At 39.5% G+C, this 19,991-nt stretch overlaps 1 protein-coding gene across 1 annotated transcript; it reads right to left on the bottom strand.

Annotated features, from left to right (window-relative positions):
• Positions 1–13,398: 13,398 nt before the first annotated feature.
• Positions 13,399–15,829, bottom strand: LOC104231012 (transcription termination factor MTERF6, chloroplastic/mitochondrial-like). The gene is made up of 5 exons (XM_070153513.1): positions 14,524–15,829; positions 14,352–14,426; positions 14,179–14,246; positions 13,611–13,768; positions 13,399–13,484 (listed from the first exon to the last, which is right to left on the bottom strand). The coding sequence occupies exons 1-5, from the start codon at positions 15,644–15,646 to the stop codon at positions 13,433–13,435; spliced, it is 1,476 nt and encodes a 491-aa protein (XP_070009614.1). The 5' UTR covers positions 15,647–15,829; the 3' UTR covers positions 13,399–13,432.
• Between the last annotated feature and the right edge of the window lie 4,162 nt (positions 15,830–19,991).

The following is a 19,991-nucleotide window of genomic DNA, read 5'->3' as shown; positions in this document are numbered from 1 at the left end:
TCTTCTTGTTTCTGCAAAACTTTTCTAAAGTTTCTAAGTATTTCAATCCAATTATCTTTACCAGTTCTGCTAATTCTTTCATACTTGCGTTCTAGTCCTTTGTTTATTTAATTATTTCACTGTTCGCTCCAATTGTTTTTCGTTATTGTTTATCTCTATCAATCAAAATATATTGATTGATTTTATTTAGGGTTCAAATTATATTTTCCTGTTAAAATCAGTACTTCCCCGTGATTTTACCTATTTTCCTCATTTATGACTTTTAATTGGTACTACTTGCCTTATTTAGATTAATTAGTCTAATTTATGGTCAATAATTGATTTATTTACCTTGTTTGAATCCCAATCCGTGCTGGTAACTAATTCTCCTTATTTTAAGGTTTTTCCGGATTCTGTGAAATTATTTGATCAAGTTTAGCCCCAAATTAACTGGTTGATTGTATTTACTTGCCTTATTTGTGATCTGTAATTCTCTTGCCTTATTTGTTTACCTTGCTAAGTGCTATATAAACCCTAGTCTGATTTTCTTTTAGAACACGAACACACCGAGAAAGAAACACACACACACAAAAAAAACTCTTGCTCTCATTCAAACTTTTCTGTTACTTGTGTTTGCTGCATTGTCTAGCAGGCTGAAAGCCAATGCTAGACTATTGGATTCTGCATACTTTCAACTTCCTGTTTGCTATTTCCTAACTGGTATGTCTCCACTTCTGCTATCATTCACATGCTATGTAATTAGACCTGTGTGCTTCATGCTTGTTGATCTTAATCAGCATGTCTACTTCTATGTAATGTGACCTATGTGCTTCATGTTTACTTCCTTTAAACAACATGTCTATCTCTGTTATCATGTCCTACTCAATGTGCTATGTAGTCAATCTGCTGTAGGTATCATCATGCCTCTATTTGCCATTATGTTTCTGTTAACTAGCATGCTTAAACTCCTGTGAATTTGTCCTGACCAATAAATTAGTATGGTTACTCCACTTTAGCCTGTTCCTATTAATCCGGGACACTTGTCTACTTATTTCTCAACTAGCATGCTTTCTGTCCTGTTTTAAGTGTTTCATCTTAACAAACTCCTGATTAATTCATGATTTCTATGCTCTCAACTTTTGTTATCTCTCTGTATGATTGTCTAATCAATAATTTGATCCCAGTATGCTGTTCTCTGATTAATATATGCTTGTATGTTCACCTGGTAATAGCTAATGGGTTAAGGCCATGTGAAACCTTGTTCAAATTAATTGTTACTCTGTCATGTCTATTGTTTGATTGCTGGAGTTCATGACTGAACTCCTTTTACTAAATGTGTGCTGCCTGTGGTTCTTGTAATCTGGTAATCTGTTCCTATGCACTTTTGAAATCCAAACTATTTTTTCTAAAACAAAATTGTCTCCTATTTTCATATATTATTTTTAACTCCTACTCTTAGTTAATTAGGGACCTGCCACCCTCAATGTGAGCACTGCTTAGGGTCCATGAGACTTCTCTGAACTCTAACACATTGGGGCTGACTTCCAATCCTTTATGAACTGCTTCTGGATATTTGTTCTCTAGTGTGAGCACTGCCCTGAGTTCTCGAAGCCTTTGGGAACTCTGACACACTAGAGACTTGGGTTCTTTGTGCTTTGCCAATGGTTACTGCGTATCTCTAAGCTTTGGAGCTGTTATGGTTTGAGGTCCTGGGTTATCCGGATGCATTGGGCCTGCTGCAGGCCTCCTATAGTTATATACTTTGTAATTTATTCATTTGCTTATGGTCTGTAATAATTATTTGTAATAATGATGGGGCAATAATGAATTGGGGAAAACTGGGCCTAGTTTAATGTTTGCATGAGAATGGGATAGAAAACCTGCTTTAGGTGCCTGTTTCTTTCAAATATTTTCACTATTGTATGTTAGATATCCTGCATATAGGTTAGTTACTTGTTCAGTTATATTCTGTTACTACATACGGTAGATAACATGCCTATAGGTATTTGTTTCAATACATTTTGTTACTATGTGCGGTAGATAACATGCCTATAGGATCAAAATAGTTATGAATATCCCATCAAGATTCACTACTGCATTTAAATCATACCCACAAAGTTTCAAAATCAGTTCTGCATTTTAAAAAATCACGCGTATAATGTTTTAAATCACTTCTGCGTTCAAATACCATGTCTATAGGAAATTTCAGAATCATTTTTGCATTTAGATACCATGCCTATAAGGTCTTAAGATCAGTTCTTCTACACTTAGATATCATGCCTGTAGGGTCTAAAAGATAAAATCAGCCTGCTAATTTACAGCTCAAATACCCGGTTTATAAAATTTTGTCCGGCTATCACTTAGGCAATCTTGTAGGTTAATTGGATTCTGGGTTTAAAATTGTTATTTTCCTGCTACTTGAAACCTGCTCAGATTCAGGAAGTAATAAAATCAGTAGGCAAACTGATTAGGTATTTACTTTCCCACCTTAATGAAACTGCTGCATATTTTGTGCTTATCTAGATATCCTGCTATAGGACTTTAAATCGTTTAAAACTATTTTGTTTGAGGCGTGTAATTGTTTGCTTATTTTTGAAGGTAAGTGTGAGTCTCTTTAACTGCTCCTTATGTGATAGTCCTACCTATTTTGTTTGACGCCTAGTTTTCTCCTTTTAAACACCATAGGTGAGTCTAGAATCATCTTAAATAGAGGTCCTAAACACCTCAACGGCCACAGGTAAGGGACAGGTAATGCACGCACAAGGCACGTACTGGATGCTATTAGAACACTTAGGTAACACTAATTAAGGGGAGGGTAATCGGGTAGTAAAGGATATGATGACCTGTGCGCTAATGCTATGCGTAACACCTCTATTTGAGGAAAGTTTACCGAGTATTGCATAGAAGTGATCCTATAGGCTAATAAACCTAGGACCCCCTTATTCCCGTTTAAATAATCTCTATTTGTTTATCTGCTTATAAGACTAATTCACTTAAATTGAGTTTGGCGGGGATCCACCGTTGTGGACCTCGAGGGGTGCCTAACACCTTCACATCAAGGTTATTTCGAGCCCTTACCCAGTCTCTGGTAATGCAAACCGGTTTTTGAGTTATTTGCTTTAGGTACCCTAACGCACCTTAAATCCGTTAGGTGACGACTCTTCAAATTCCATATCTCTACCCAAAAGGAATAGAGTTGTCCCAAAAAATATCGAAACCCGGACTCCGCGAGGAAAAAGGGGGCGCGACATGACTAATTTTTTATTAGCGGTATAATTATAGCTATTTGCCCATGCACTTTTCTTGATGTTTAACACGTGAGTCCTCATCTCTAATACATTTGGCAACTACAAACTCCCCAAAACCTATTAATCAACGTTAAAAAAATCAAGAATTTAGATACCAAAGTAGTACCAAGGGCTTTGAATTTTCTTACTTGCTTCATAAACAAGCTATTGAAAGTTCTAGATAAGCTACGATATGAAAAATTGTTTACGACGCTCAAATACATACAAAACAATTTCATCTAAAGTTGAGACGGGATTTAAATTTGATAGATTCGACCTTTAATTTAAGGTTCTAATTACTAATATTTACGTTTGGCGTCAAAAATACTAATTTCGGATGGACCCATTCCCGAGTGCTTCATCTGCCCCTGCTTGACACTGCCCTTTTTGTTAACATCTATAACTTTCATCTAACATAGTTCCTAGCCCCAAAAATTCAAAGGAATTTGGTGCAATAAAGTGAAAGTTGAGTGCTAATCCATCGGGATATTGTTTCAGCTGTCAAACGTCCAGAGGAATTTCTGACTGAGTACAAGGCCAGGAAATAATCAAAGGATAAATGGGACATCAAATTCACTTATAGTAATGCGCACACAAAAATTGGCAGCCACGTTTGAGTATCCGTTTATGTATTTTACCTTTTAATGGTGTTGTGTATGCGGAAACATCAATTTGGTTGTTCAAATTTGTGAATCAGAGTATGTTTCTTTTTACGTTTTCCAACACCAGTGAGTGTCTAATTACAGAATTGTGTTCATAATTAGCACGGTTTTGTTCCTTCCAATTTGATAAACGTGGAATTAATTTGGGAGGAAATATGCATACTGTTCGCTTTGTATAGTAGAACTTGTTTACAACAATAGATAGGTATTATAGGCAAAAATTTAAACAAGGATGTTTTGATGACAATTGAATCTGATTGCCCTAAAATTCGCTTAGTATAGTAGAATACTAAAGTGTCATTTAGGTAAAGGGCCTAATAAGAATCACAAATATTTCGGCACCCAAGGGTGTGACCAAGTGCTCAATGTATATATATATATATATATATAAAACAAACAAGGATGTTTTGATGACAATTGAATTCAATTGTCATTTGCCTAGTATAGTAGAATGTCAATTTGATAAAAGGCCAAATAAGAATCACATACATTTCCATACTCAGTGCAATAGACATCACCAGCAAAAGTAGAACATGAGATTTCAATGTCACAATAAACGAAAGTTTGGGGCGGGGGGAGGGGATCCTTCAATTGTAAATTTCTTGTTGATGGGATCATAAATAAACAATGAGGTGCGGCAAAAGCCACTTGTCATACCGCAAAGCAATAACTCACCAGAAGGAAGATTCCCAATAGGTGTGACCTCACGAAAAGGTCTAACTAGTTCATCTGGCATGTTGATACTGTGCTTGCTCCATATAGAGTTTTGGTGGTCTTCTAACGCCCAAACATTCAAAACCGTCTCAAAATGTGTCTTATGTGCTAGGGCTAGGCGCCCTTCAAATTGACCGAATACTGTCAAACGGCAATGCTCTTCCCTTGGTCGGTTGAAAATTGTGAAATTCTCTTGGTGGACATCAAAGGCGAGAAGATGCTTGGATTTTGAAATAAAATATACCATTCACAGGGTAACTTTGAACTTTGGAATAAGGAAACGAAGACAAACCTTCCTAAAAGATTTCTCTCCATCTGCATGTCGATTTTGAACTTGTTTTAAGAGTGAGGATCTTGTAAACTAGTTGATTGACGGCAAGGGTACTTAATTTAAGCGCTTTGTACACATTATCCACAGGATCAAACCCGAGAGCATATGAAACATGATGTGCATCAGCACGTGAACCTGAAGAGGGAAGCTCCATAAGTTCACGAGTAGTTACATTAAAAACTGAAACTTGATGAGCCGCGCAAAGGCAAGCGAGCCTTTGTAATTGGACTAATATCATCATAACCAAAATAAAGCAAACTTAACCGTCGAGCAAGTTCCTGCAAAATAGAATGGCCCAAACGTATAAGTAGTGGCAGATCCCTAGTGTGCGTACAAATTGAGTTGAAGTTCTATGTAGTAACAGAATATTTACAAACCTTTTATTGTAAGTGTTATTTGTGGCTTGAATTATTTTCTTGTATTTTTAGGAAACTCATATTCCCTATAGGTTTAGGAAAACCCATTGTCCTAATAGATTTGGGAAAGGAAAACCTATAATCCTTGTCAAATTGGGAAACCTTTCTCATATATGTTTGGGACCTTTTGGGATCTATATATAGGGGTTGTAGTTGGGGATTCTATAGATTGTATTGTGCTTCTTTTCTCATTCATAGTGGAAAACTCTCTCTGCTTTTGCCCCGAGGATTAGGCTTGGCCGAACCTCGTTAAATCCTTGTGTTGATTTTTCTTCCCTATTTGCTTTGTGTGTGATTGTGTGCTAGTTAACCCACGATATTCCGCAACAATTGGTATCAGAGCAAGGTTCGAGTTTCTACACATAATTTAGGGTTAAGATGTCTTCATCATCTTCAACAAAGTACGAAGTAGAGAAATTTGATGGAGGTTCTAGTTTCAGTCTATGGAAGATTAGGATGAAATCGTCCTTGGTGTTACAAGGATTATGGAAAGCAATTGATGAGGATTTTCCTGAAGATATGAAAGAGACAAAGAAGGAAGACCTGAAGGAGAGGGCTTTGAGTGCGATCTTCATGAGCGTTACAGATAGCGTTCTTCGGGAAATTGCTGAAGAAACTTCTGCAGCAACAGCATGGAAGAAGCTGGAAGATCTGTATTCTAAGAAATCGCTGACAAACCGCCTCTACCTGAAAAAGAGGTTATACAATCTCCGTATGAACGAAGGTACGCCTGTTAAAACTCACCTTGATGAGTTTAATTCAATTATAATGGACCTGAAGAATGTGGATATAAAAATTGAGAGTGAGGATCAGGCCTTGATTGTGTTATGTTCTTTACCACAGTCTTATGATACTTTTGTCGATACACTGCTATATGGGAAAGTTAGCATTTCACTAGAAGATATTAGTAATGCACTAAAATCTAAAGAGTTGAAAAAGAGCTTTTCAGACAACAGAATTGAGGGCGAGGGTCTTGTGATTAGAGGAAGAACACAACAAAAGGACTTTAACAGGAAAAAGTCAACCGCGAGATCAAAGTCTAGAGCAAGGAAGCAAAACTGTTATGAGTGCGGGGAGCAAGGTCACTACAAGAGAGATTGTCCTAAGCTGAAGGAGAAAAGAGGGAAGCAGAAAATAGATAATTCGGCAAATATTGTTGACACTGGCAATAATTCTGATGATAGTGATTATGTAGGGGAAGTTTGTGCTGTGAGTTCTAGTCATGGGCAAAATTCTTGGGTTCTTGATTCTGGTGCTACTTTCCACATGAGTCCACACAAGAATTGATTTGCAACTTACAAACAAATGAGTGAGACTGTCTATATGGGAGATGATAATGCATTACCAGTAGAGGGGGTTGGTAATATCAAATTGAGAATGTTCGACGGAATCATCAGAAACATTGAGTGTTGGCATGTTCCTCGGATAAAGAGAAATTTGATTTCTCTTTCGACTTTGGATGATCAAGGGTATAAATTTCACTCCGAGAATGGAATACTTAAAGTGTGTAAAGGCTCCATGGTACTTATGAAGGGTAAACTATATTCTAAAGTGTATCATCTTCAGACCAGTGTAGTTGAAGGGGAAGCTGTTGTAGCTTCTAGGAAAAGTGATCTGAATCAGTCTCAGTTGTGGCACTTGCGACTTGGTCATATGAGTGATAATGAATTGTCTTTGTTGAGTAAGCAGAATTTGCTGAATGGGTATAAAAATCAAGTTTTGAATTTTTGTGAGCATTGTGTGTTTGGTAAACAGACAAGGGTAAAGTTCATCAAGAAGGCCAAGCACAAGACCAGAGACAAGTTAGATTATATACACTCTGACTTGTGGGGTCCAAACAGAGTTCCCTCCAAGAGTGGTGCCAGATATTTTATGACTTTGATTGATGATCACTCAAGGATGGTGTGGGTGTATTTTCTGAAAACAAAAGATGAGGCATTTTCGACATTTGTTAAATGGAAGACGATGGTTGAGAGGCAGACGGAAAGAAAAGTTAAGCGTCTTCGAACTGACAATGGGTTGGAATTTTGCAATTCTGAGTTCGATAATTTTTGCAGCAGGGAGGGCATAGTGAGACACCGCACTTGTGTCGGAACACCACAACAAAATGGTGTTGCAGAACGTATGAATAGAACGCTTTGTGATAGGGCACGAAGCATGCTTTCACACTCATGTGTTAGCAAAGATTTTTGGGCTGAAGCAATCAATACAGCTTGTTATTTGGTCAATAGATCTCCATCCACATCTATTGAGTTCAAAACTCCTTTTGAGTTATGGTCCGGTTTGCCTGCTGATTATTCAAATTTAAGGATATTTGGTTGTCCTGCTTATGCTCATGTGAGGGATGGAAAACTTGAGCCGAGGGCAAAGAAGTGCATATTTCTAGGGTATGCAACTGGAGTGAAAGGTTATAAGTTGTGGTGCACAAATCAAAAGACTCCAGGGCTAATTATCAGTAGGGATGTAACATTCAATGAATCTGCCTCACTGGACTGTCAGAGGGAGAAGGCAATAGTAGAAACAGATCGTGGTGTCAGTGACCGCATAGAGCTAGAAATTGAATCTCCACTAGCTCAGCCCAGTAGTTCTAAAGTAGAGGAAGTGGAGGAGGTGCAAAATATTGATCAAGACGATAATGTTGATGCACCTGCGCAACAACAACCATATAGCATTGCAACAGGCAGGGAGAAGAGAGTGATCAACCGACCGCAAAGGTTTGCAAACGTAGTTGATGGGAATCTTCTTGGATATACGAATCCAGTGGGATTTGCTTTGGCAGTTGCAGAGACCGTTGATGCGTTTGAGTGTTATAGCTATCTAGAAGCTATTCCGAGTATAGAACCAAATCGACGGATTAGTGCTATGAGTAAAGAGATTGAGTCTCTTAACAAGTTTAGGTGTTTCCTAGACTTGGTTGATGCGTGCGAAAATGGATAGAGCCCTTGCAAGGGCTGAGGGCAAGGCAGCGAGACATTGTTCCTGTTGATGAAGAGAATTCAAACCAAGGGGAAGATTTGTTATTTGTGGCTTGAATTATTTCCTTGTATTTTTAGGAAACCCATATTCCCTATAGGTTTAGGAAAACCCATTGTCCTAATAGATTTGGGAAAGGAAAACTTATAATCCTTGTCAAATTGGGAAACCTTTCTCATATATGTTTGGGACCTTTTGGGATCTATATATAGGGGTTGTAGTTGGGGATTTTATAGATTGTATTGTGCTTCTTTTCTCATTCATAGTGAAAAACTCTCTCTGCTTTTGCCCCGAGGATTAGGCTTGGCCGAACCTCGTTAAATCCTTGTGTTGATTTTTCTTCTCTATTTGCTTTGTGTGTGATTGTGTGTTAGTTAACCCACGATATTCCGCAACAGTAAGCATTAATTAACTGATAAGAATGATAACTAACCTACTATCACAAATTGAAGTATATGACTTAAATACATAAAAATTTAAGAATATGAACTCACATCATTCCTATGTATGGACGCGTAAAAGAGGCCTTTCAGCGAGCTGATGGGGAAAAGATTGATGAATATACCGGCGCAAGGCCTATGAGCTTTCATGAATTCAGGGTGACTGATCATTGAGGACCAAGATTTCCATACGCACTTGAATCTGTCCAAGGCCTTAATGGGCAATCGAGTGAGCACTTGGAACACAATATCAGAAGGGATTTCTTTGTTGCCGGTAATCGTCTTCTTCTTCTTCATCTTCGATTGACAATGCCAACACAAGTAGAAATTGAAAACCTTAAAAATATGGACTAGAGTGAAGGCATAATAGAGATTGAAAGTGTTTTGGACTTTTAGTTTAAGGAAAGAAACGGAAGGGCTATTTGCAGCTAGGAATGTGGTACGTACATATTAACCTTTTCAAAAAAGCCTTGATACATACTTTGTAAACCTAACTTTGCACTGTAATACCTTTTGAAGGGTCTATTTGACCCACCCAACCCGGCTAGTCAATGACCCGCCTATTTGTTGAACTCAACCCATCTTGATCCAACCCATTTCAACCCCTTTAAAGTTGGGCTATTTTTAGCCCAAATTGATCTACTGAGTAACTTTGCCTACATCTTGGCAAAATCCCAAAACTGGCTCAATAGCTGGTTTTGGGCCAAAATATCACTATTACAATAACAACAACAACGACCCAGTATAATCCCACAAGTGGGGTCTAGGGAGGGTAATATGTACGCAGACCTTACCCCTATCCCGAAGGGTAGAGAGGCTGTTTCCAGGAGACTCTCGGCTCAAAAAAAGCAACAGGAGCCGATATATTAGTACCATAAAAATGCATAATAAAATAACAGCAATATAAGAGATATGAAATACATAATAAGAAATACGAAATAGATAACTGGTATAGTAAAACTAACAGGTAAAGCCCTGCATCAATAGACGACCAATGACATTCTTAGTCTAACTCCTAACTGGCCAGTCTCACTCTATTGTGCTGTAGAAATATTCACACTTTCCCCTAACCTATAATCTTAATGCTCGACCTCTATAATTCCCTGTCAAGGGCCATGTCCTCAGTAATCCTAAGTCGCGCCATGTCCTGTCTGATCACCTCTCCCCAATACTTCTTAGGTCGCCTTCTACCTCTCCGCGTGCCCACTACAGCCGCTCACACCTCCTCACCGGTGCATCAGTGCTCCTCCTCTGAATGTGCCCGAACCATCTAAGTCTTACTTCCCGCATCTTGTCCTCCATGGGGCCACGCCCACCTTCTCTCGAATATCTTTATTCCTAATCTTATCCATCCTTGTATGCTCGCACATCCACCTCAACATCCTCATCTCTGCTACTTTCATCTTCTGGATGTGTGAGTTCTTTACCGGCCAACATTCAGTTCCATATAACATGACAGGCCTAACCACTGCTCTATAAAACTTACCTTTTAGTAATGGTGGCACTTTCTTGTCACACAAGACTCCCGACGCTAACCTCCACTTCATCCACCCCACCCCTATACGGTGTGTGACATCCTCGTCAATCTCCCCGATCCCCTGAATAACCGATCCAAGGTACTTGAAACTACCCCTCTTGGGAATGACTTGAGAGTCAAGCCTCACTTCAACTCCCGCTTCCGTCGGCTCAACTCCAAATTTGCACTCGAGGTATTCCGTCTTCGTCCTGCTCAACTTGAAACCTTTAGACTCAAGAGCATGTCTCCAAATCTCTAGCCTCTCGTTGACGCCGCCTCGTGTCTCGTCAATTAGAATAATGTCATCAGCAAATAGCATGCACCATGGCACCTCCCCTTGAATATGATGAGTCAGTGCATCCATCACCAGGGCAAATAGGAATGGGCTGAGCGCAGACCCTTGGTGCAACCCCGTAATAACTGGAAAGTGTTCAGAGTCGCCTCCTACTGTCCTAACCCGAGTCTTAGCTCCAGCATACATGTCTTTAATCACCCTAATATAGTCAACCGGGACCCCTTTATCCTCTAAGCAGCTCCATAAGACCTCCCTAGGAACCCTATCGTACGCTTTCTCCAGATCAATAAACACCATGTGGAGATCCTTCTTCCTATCCCTGTACTGTTCCACCATCCTCCTAATAAGGTGGATAGCTTCTGTGGTAGATCGCCCCGGCATGAACCCGAACTGGTTGTCTGAAATAGACACCGTCCTTCGCACTCTCATTTCTACCACTCTCTCCCAAACTTTCATGGTATGACTTAGTAATTTGATGCCCCTATAGTTGTTACAGCTCTGGACATCACCTTTGTTCTTATACAACGGGACCATTGTACTCCACCTCCACTCTTCAGGCATCCTATTAGTCTTGAATATAACACTAAACAATGCAGTAAGCCATTCCAAGCCTGCTCTACCCACACACCTCCACAGTTCAACCGGAATTTCGTCTGGCCCGGTAGCTCTGCCCCTTCTCATCTTACGCATTGCCTCCATGACTTCATCGATCTCAATGTCCCTACAATTACTTACTTCATGGTGACTGTCGGCATTCCTCGATTCCCCAAGTATAATATCCTGATCCCCTTCTTCACTTAGAAGTTTATGAAAGTAGGTCTGTCATATCCTCTTAATCTGGTCATCTCCCATCAAAACTTTGCCGTCATCATCTTTTATGCACCTCACTTGGTCCAGATCCCGAGTTGTCCTTTCTCTCGCCTTAGCGAGTCGGAATAACTTCTTCTCCCCACCTTTGTTCCTTAGTTCCTCATACAGATGAGCAAAAGCTGTCGTCTTAGCCTCCGTCACTGCCATCTTCGCCTCCTTCCTAGCTACCTTATACCTTTGGCTGTTCTCTCTCTTCTCCTCCTCGTCAGTGCTCCCTACTAACTGCAGGTAAGCCGCCTTCTTATTTTGCCAAAATATCACTATTACATTTTTTTAAAATTGCTCCAAACTTTTGTATTTTATAAAAGTGCCCACAATTTATTATTTTGTAACAATGTTGCTTCGTCTTCTCGGTCATCTAATAGTGTATCATGTAGTTCATTATAGAAATGATAATTTTGTACCAAATTTATTTATGTTCAGGACTATGATTTGCGATAATATAATGAATGTTATTGATAATGGTATTGTTGGGTATTTGTGATAGTTTTTAGAACTTGTGGGTATAAATCATGTTTCATGTTTTTCCAAAATAAATTTGGGAAATATGTTTTGAAAACTGATGTCCAAACATATTGTCATCTTCAAACCAATCTTCACCCAAATTAGATTTTTCAAAACAAATTTTGGAATCTATGGTCAAACGGTAGCTTAGTAAGGTTGGGCGGGTTGAGCTATGACCCAAAATTTTGCCCAAATTGACCCAACCCATCTCAACCAAGTTACTTTTGGGCAGGTCAATTGACCCTCCTATTTATTGACTCAACCTATTTTGACCTGTCCAAATTCAGCTCAACCCGCCCATGTGACACCCCTATCTTTGATATACCCCTATTTTACGGGAAACTTTTTATACACCAAACTTTATCCTAACAGAAACTGTGATCGTCACAGGATTGTACTAGCCTACTAGGTTGGTGAGAAACAATTTTTGTTTAGCTAATTAGTTTTAAAAAACACTTTTAAACAACAATTAGTATTTAACTAAACTTTTAAAAAGTGTTTCTAGGTGTATTTCTCCAATTCAAAAAAGAGCTTTTGACGAAAAGCTACTTTTATCTTCTTTTCAAAAAACTGCTCCTACTCAAAAGCATTTTTTTCCTTGTAAAAACTTTGTCAAACACCTAAACGAAGCTTTTGGCCCAAAAAAAAAAAAACACTTCTCTGGAAAGTGTATTTTGTATGCAAGCCTTACTCCGTACTTGAGAGGGCTGAGCTATAAGTCTCCCAATTTAGAAAACTTGTTAGAAGTCGCATATATTAGCTTGCTTAATTTTATGGTTTAAAAAAAAAAAAAAACTCTGGCAAATACAGTCCATTTTGTCCATGTGGTCATTGCGTGTTTTATTTTAACTTAAATTATTTGTTTCTACCAAATAAATGACATTTTACAATATAAATGCGTAAGAAGTAAAACTAACATGATAATAAGCATAAAAGGCATTAATTCACTCTTGAAAAAGGAACAAATATATAAAGAAAAGGCAAAATAGAGGAAATTGCCAATCTTCTTTTTATTTGGTTTGTCCACATTCTGGAAAAAACAAAACAAAAGGTTTATATTTGTTCCTTTACTATCAGAAATTATTTAAAATCGCCCTCCGTTTGAGTATTCGCCTTTAAAACCCTCGTCATCTTTTGATAGCAAGGGGCAAATATACTCAAATGGAGGGCAATTTCATAGATTCATTGCCCGAGCCACAGAATTCAGCTATGACAAGCCCAAACAAAAGGACAAATAAGCTGCAAACAGCCACTGCCTATGAGTCGCGGATTACCCCAAAAAAGACACTCTACAAATTAAGCACTTGACTGAACATACCTTACGCAAATCAACTTCTTTGCTGAATTATCGGTCTCTGCACTGGACTGACAGTAGCTTTCAATAAAAATTTGACTCCAGTGGAAATCGAAATGGACTCCTCAGAAATATTATATATGACTGTATGTCACATATATGCATTCTTCAGCATTGAAGATATGAGTTGCAGCAAATATATTCTACAGCCAAAGTGAATGTTTATAAATTTCTGCACCTAATAGCCAAAAGATGTTCCTCAAATTTTTCACTATTTCTTGAGTGAGATACAAATTAGGAATCTAAGCCTGTACAAAACTTTGATTCACCTTAACCGGAGAACTTGATATCTCGTACCCAACTTCTCATCCAAAATTTTCAAGACATCAATCTGTAGCACGGCTCTTTTCTCCAGGCTATACGATAAAACGGAAGCAGAAGCCAAAATCTCTGGTTCTAATCCCAATTCGTTCATAAGAAAATCTAACTTTTACTCTTGATTGTAGCCTCTCACAGAGTTAAACAACAAGGTACATTCCGAGCCATGATAATTTGCAAACCTCTTCTCTAAAAGCAGCTCACTGATCTAACCAAAGACATAAACTCCATAGAAGAACATGTCAAGAAATGCCAACAGCATTCATCACCCTATGCACTATGTCCTGAAAGAACCAACAACGACAAACATAGTGTAATCCCATAAGTTGGGTCTGAGGAGGATAGAGTGTACGTGAACCTTACCCCTACCTTGTGAGAGTAGAGAGGCTGTTGCCGACAGACCTTCGACTCAAGGAGAGCACTATGTCCTGAAACCTGGTATATATATCCTCATGGTATAACAGTAATTCCTAGAGTAGTTAATTGACTTGCTTTTCTACTTAATGGAGAATATAGAACCTTTCCACTTTTGTGGTTTATCATTTTCCAGAACCAACTAATTAGGTTTACAATTGAGAAATTCAAATCTGAACAGAAATCAACAAGCCATAAAGTGAGACATATATTAGCTAGCTAGGTGTTTATCAAATAGTAAGTCACTGGAAAGCAAATGGAGTTTGAATAACAGAAACACTCCAATGATATTTTTGCTTTATCTGAATAGAAATGATTTTTGGCAACACTAACTATATTTTTCAAAATACCAACTGAAAAACGAAAAGCAAAAGTATACTGAACAACAAATGATAATAATTTTAAAAAGGTCACAGCACCCTTAGTGCTAAAATGTAAACCAAAACTGTTAAGGCGACACAGTTTTCTTATGTGATTCATACAGATAAGGTATCTGATCCTTGTAGGGAAGCACAAAATACTCTATAAACTTCGACTCTGTTATCATCAGAACGCGATAAAGAGTCCACTTTCTCCTCTCAAGCTTCTTTCCATCCAAAATTTTCAAGACTTGCATCCGAGGTGCCACTCTTTTTTCAAGACTATAGGCCAAAATTGCAGGATGTGAAGCCAAATAAGCAGGTTCAAAACCAAGCTCCTTCATGTAAAGATTCAATGATTTTTGAATTCTAACCTCTGATTTAGCAATGCAATACGGTAGCTTCCTAAACATCTCGAGTATATCATCATCAGACCATCCAAAACTCTTGAAAATTCCGATCTTCTTTTCCAACAAAGACTTATTTTGACTGGCTAACACTTGAAATCCACGTAGAAAACTAGGGGAGTCGGGCAGAACTCGGAAATCCTTCTCCACTATATGCAACAAATCCTTAAACCACTTAGGCTTTAGAGAAATACAAGCAGGAGATCTAAGCACAAACTTTTTTATTATGACACTAGAAAAACCATAGTTTCTCAAGAACAATACATTAGTCTCCATAATATGATGAGTACCAAAAGAGAGCAACCAAGGAGCTCTCTTTATAGCCTTAACTACATCTTCGTCGCTACCCAAAATTCTCCTAAGACAATCAATGGTAGGTCTTAAATGAGTATCTAAACTTCTCATAAAAATATTTGAATCTTTAGCAATTACATTCACTAGGTCCGACCCGGATAACCCGAGATCCATAAGGCACTGGAGTTTGGGTTTTAGGGTTTTGGAAACATCACGGTATAGCAATGTGGGTGCTCTAGAAACTAGTATTTTGATGTCGGTCTTGTCAAAACCAGTTTGTTTCAAGAAATTGAGGACTAAATCAGGATTTTTTAAGGTTTTCTGTGAAGTTAGCTTTGAAGAAGTAAAAGTTGCTTCTTTTTTGGAAAATCCTAGAGAATCAATGAGGTATTTAACCAAAAAATTGGATGCGATACGGGTTGACGTTGTTGAGTAGAGATATTGAGAGCCGCCATTGAAGCGAATTCTGGATAAAGCTTGAGCTGCTTTGCCAGTGATGAGCCTTAAATACATTTTAATTTTCAGCACTAGCAAAATATTCTCCTATAGAATAGTATAATCTGGATTTGGGTATCGTCTAAACCAGCTTTTCGTAAGAAAATAAGGTGGATTCAAGTGAGTTACCTTGGCGGGCCTATTGACATTGCTTCGCCATTGAAAGGAGATGGCCACTCTCACTAAACGAGAACAAATATGTAATGGGGAAAAAGGTCAAAAATAAAAGTAAGCATTATTTATACTCTTGTTTATACTTTCGGTCCATTAATATTTTGGACGTTTTAAAATTGGTGCAAAAAATCCGTTGGAGGATGCCTAGTTGGGTTGGAGGGCGAGGGCGGTCATAGGTAAAGATGATATGACATCGATCCCCTCTTAATGCGTTCTGGGTCGAGCATGTTGCATAAGGCTTGCCTAGTACGATTTACATTCCATGTGTGATTTACACAGTAGTATTTACCTAATGCGCATATAGTGTTTATCACAGAGTGTTCACCCGAAGGGCAGGGGCTGTGACAGAGGCCGTAGCGACTGCGGGTTTTTCTCAAGTTCCAAAATAATAAAAAAGATTTAGTGCAAAAATACTCCTCAACCGTTAGAACCCTCTGTCATAAAATCATCATCCTACGTGGTCTGATATTTCAGTGAGATGGACACTGCGTTGGCATGCCACCTTACCACACCAACTCATTTTAGCCCCTTCCAATCATTTCTTTCCTACCACCACCATCACCCTCGTCACCCAATCTTTTCCGGATTTTATTGTTGTATTCTAAATTATAAATTACATAAGTTACAAAAAAAATTAATCACCCTCCATTTTACCACCTATAATAGAATTTTTTTCTTTTACCTTTAATCACGGGAACTAAAATCTTCTTTAACTGAAGCACCAAAAATTATTTTTATCATCGTTTTTTCATCTCCGATCGTGATCCAAAATCGACATAGAAGTGATTTTGAAGTGCTAGAAACTCGTTATTTAAATTAATGAATTTGTACTTTGCAGCTGCAATGCTAAATATTTAGTCTTTTTTTCTGGAAATAAAAGGGAATTTCAACAAACAAAAAAAAGAACTATGATCCGCTTAAACTTATCCAATTTGGAAATCATATAAGTCTGATGTTTGTGTAATTTTATTTCTGTAGATGATAATTTAAAATTTTTGGTTGCAAAGTAAGTAGAACTGAAAGCATCTCTTTTAGTCGGCGAGAATAGAGGCCCGTGTGCTTATTTTATAAGTGTTAGCTGCTTGTCCATTAGTTGCTTAGATAATGAATTTTTCCTTATTAGAGTTCTTAATTAAGGGTTTAATGGACTAATATTTTTGCAGTTTATGTAATTTATAATTTAAAATACAACAACAAAACTCAAAAAAAATTGGGTAATGGGGAAGGTGGTGGTGGACGAAGAAGAAAAGAGGGAAGGCTGAAATGAGTGGATGATGAGACGGCATGTCATGTAGTGTCCACCTCACCGAAATATCATGCCACGTATGATGGTGCTGTCATGGTGGAGGGTCCTAACAGTAGAGAGATATTTTTGTACCAATTTTAAGACATCAGGGATACTAATGGAACGAAAGTATAATGGATGATATAAATGATTCTTTTCGCATAATTGTCTTTCTAGTTTGATTCGTTGTCCGTTGTGCACTAGTGAGTCTTCTCTAGATTGTTGAAGGTGTAGTGGCTGCAGTCTGGGATGATAGAATAAGGGCATGTCCTCGGGTGGGGCAGAGTGTGGGGCTGGGGTCAGGGGGTGGGACGGGTAGCATGAGAGGTAGAGGGGGCAAGGGAGCCTATAGGTTGAGAATCGGGTCATGGAACATAGGTTCACTAACGAGTAAATCCATAGAGTTGGCAAAAATCCTTCAGAAGAGGAAGATTAATATAGCGTGTGTCCAGGAGACTAGGTGGGTCGGATCGAGGGCGAAAAACGTGGATGGGTATAAGTTGTGGTACTCTGGTGTCCTGAGGGGTAAGAATAGAGTGGGTATCCTGGTAGATAGCCATCTTAGAGAGTCCGTAGTAGAGGTCAGGCGAGTGAATGATAGACTAATAACTATTAAGTTGGTGGTGGGCGAGGGTACTTTAAATGTCATTAGCGCGTACGCACCGCAAGCAGGCTTGGATGAGGATATTAAGAGGCGTTTTTGGGAGGGGTTGGATGAGATTGTTCGTAGTATACCGCCTTCTGAGAGGTTATTCATAGGAGGAGATTTCAATGGTCATATTGGGTTATCTGCAGGTGGGTACACTGAGGTGCATGGCGGATTTGGTTTCGGAGAGCGGAACGGAGGGGGCATTGCGCTGTTGGACTTTGCCAAGGCTTTCGATCTAGTCATTGCAAACTCGAGTTTTACGAAGCGGGATGAACATTTGGTTACTTACCAAAGTTCGGTGGCGAAGACTCAGATTGACTATCTCCTCCTCAGGAGATGCGACAGAAGGTTGTGCGAGGACTGCAAGGTTATCCCAGGTGAGACCCTCTCAACGCAGCATAGGCTTTTGGTGATGGACATTTGTATTAGGATAAGGAGGAAGAAGAGGTCAGTACAAGGACGCCCCAGGATTAGGTGGGGCGCCTTAACTAAGGATAAAGCTAAGGAGTTGGAAGGAAGGTTATCGGCAATGGGAGCTTGGAGAAGTAGTGGGGACGCAAACACAATGTGGTCGACGACGGCGGACTGTATAAGAAAGGCGGCGAGAGAGGTGTTAGGGATATCTACGGGCCACAATGGTGGCCACAAAGGAGATTGGTGGTGGAATGCAGTTGTCCAAGGTAAAGTGGAAGCAAAGAAGGCGGCTAACCTGCGGTTAGTAGGGAGCACTGACGAGGAGAAGAGAGCGAACAGTGAAAGGTATAAGGTAGCTAGGAAGGAGGCGAAGATGGAAGTGACAGAGGCTAAGACGACAGCTTTTTCTCATCTGTATGAGGAACTAAGGAACAAAGGTGGGGAGAAGAAGTTATTCCGACTCGCTAAGGCGAGAGAGAGGACAACTCGGGATCTGGACCAAGTGAGGTGCATAAAAGATGATGACGACAAAGTTTTGATGGGAGATGACCAGATTAAGAGGAGGTGGCAGACCTACTTTCATAAACTTCTAAGTGAAGAAGGGGATCAGGATATTATACTTGGGGAATTGAGAAATGCCGACAGTACCCATGAATTAAGTAATTGTAGGGACATTGAGATCGATGAAGTCATGGAGGCAATGCGTAAGATGAGAAGGGGCAGAGCTACCGGGCCAGACGAAATTCCGGTTGAACTTTGGAGGTGTGTGGGTAGAGCAGGCTTGGAATGACTTACTGGATTGTTTAGTGTTATATTCAAGACTGATAGGATGCCTGAAGAGTGGAGGTGGAGTACAATGGTTTCGTTGTATAAGAACAAAGGTGATGTCCAGAGCTGTAACAACTATAGGGGCATCAAATTACTAAGTCATACCATGAAAATTTGGGAGAGAGTGGTAGAAATGAGAGTGCGAAGGACGGTGTCTATTTCAGACAACCAGTTCGGGTTCATGCCGGGGCGATCTACCACAGAAGCTATCCACCTTATTAGGAGGATGGTGGAACAGTACAGGGATAGGAAGAAGGATCTCCACATGGTGTTTATTGATCTGGAGAAAGCGTACGATAGGGTTCCTAGGGAGGTCTTATGGAGCTGCTTAGAGGATAAAGGGGTCCCGGTTGACTATATTAGGGTGATTAAAGACATGTATGTTGGAGCTAAGACTCGGGTTAGGACAGTAGGAGGCGACTCTGAACACTTTTCAGTTATTACGGGGTTGCACCAAGGGTCTGCACTCAGCCCATTCCTATTTGCCCTGGTGATGGATGCACTGACTCATCATATTCAAGGGGAGGTGCCATGGTGCATGCTATTTGCTGATGACATTATTCTAATTAACGAGACACGAGGCGGCGTCAATGAGAGGCTAGAGATTTGGAGACATGCTCTTGAGTCTAAAGGTTTCAAGTTGAGCAGGACGAAGACGGAATACCTCGAGTGCAAATTTGGGGTTGAGCCGACGGAAGCGGGAGTTGAAGTGAGGCTTGACTCTCAAGTCATTCCCAAGAGGGGTAGTTTCAAGTACCTTGGATCGGTTATTCAGGGGATCGGGGAGATTGACGAGGATGTCACACACCGTATAGGGGTGGGGTGGATGAAGTGGAGGTTAGCATCGGGAGTCTTGTGTGACAAGAAAGTGCCACCGTTACTAAAAGGTAAGTTTTATAGAGCAGTGGTTAGGCCTGCCATGTTATATGGAACTGAATGTTGGCCGGTAAAGAACTCACACATCCAGAAGATGAAAGTAGCAGAGATGAGGATGTTGAGGTGGATGTGCGGGC

This window comes from Nicotiana sylvestris, chromosome 8, assembly GCF_000393655.2.
Source record: "Nicotiana sylvestris chromosome 8, ASM39365v2, whole genome shotgun sequence".
In the NCBI taxonomy this organism is placed as follows: Eukaryota; Viridiplantae; Streptophyta; class Magnoliopsida; order Solanales; family Solanaceae; genus Nicotiana; species Nicotiana sylvestris.
This window is presented reverse-complemented; position numbering and strand designations above follow the sequence as displayed.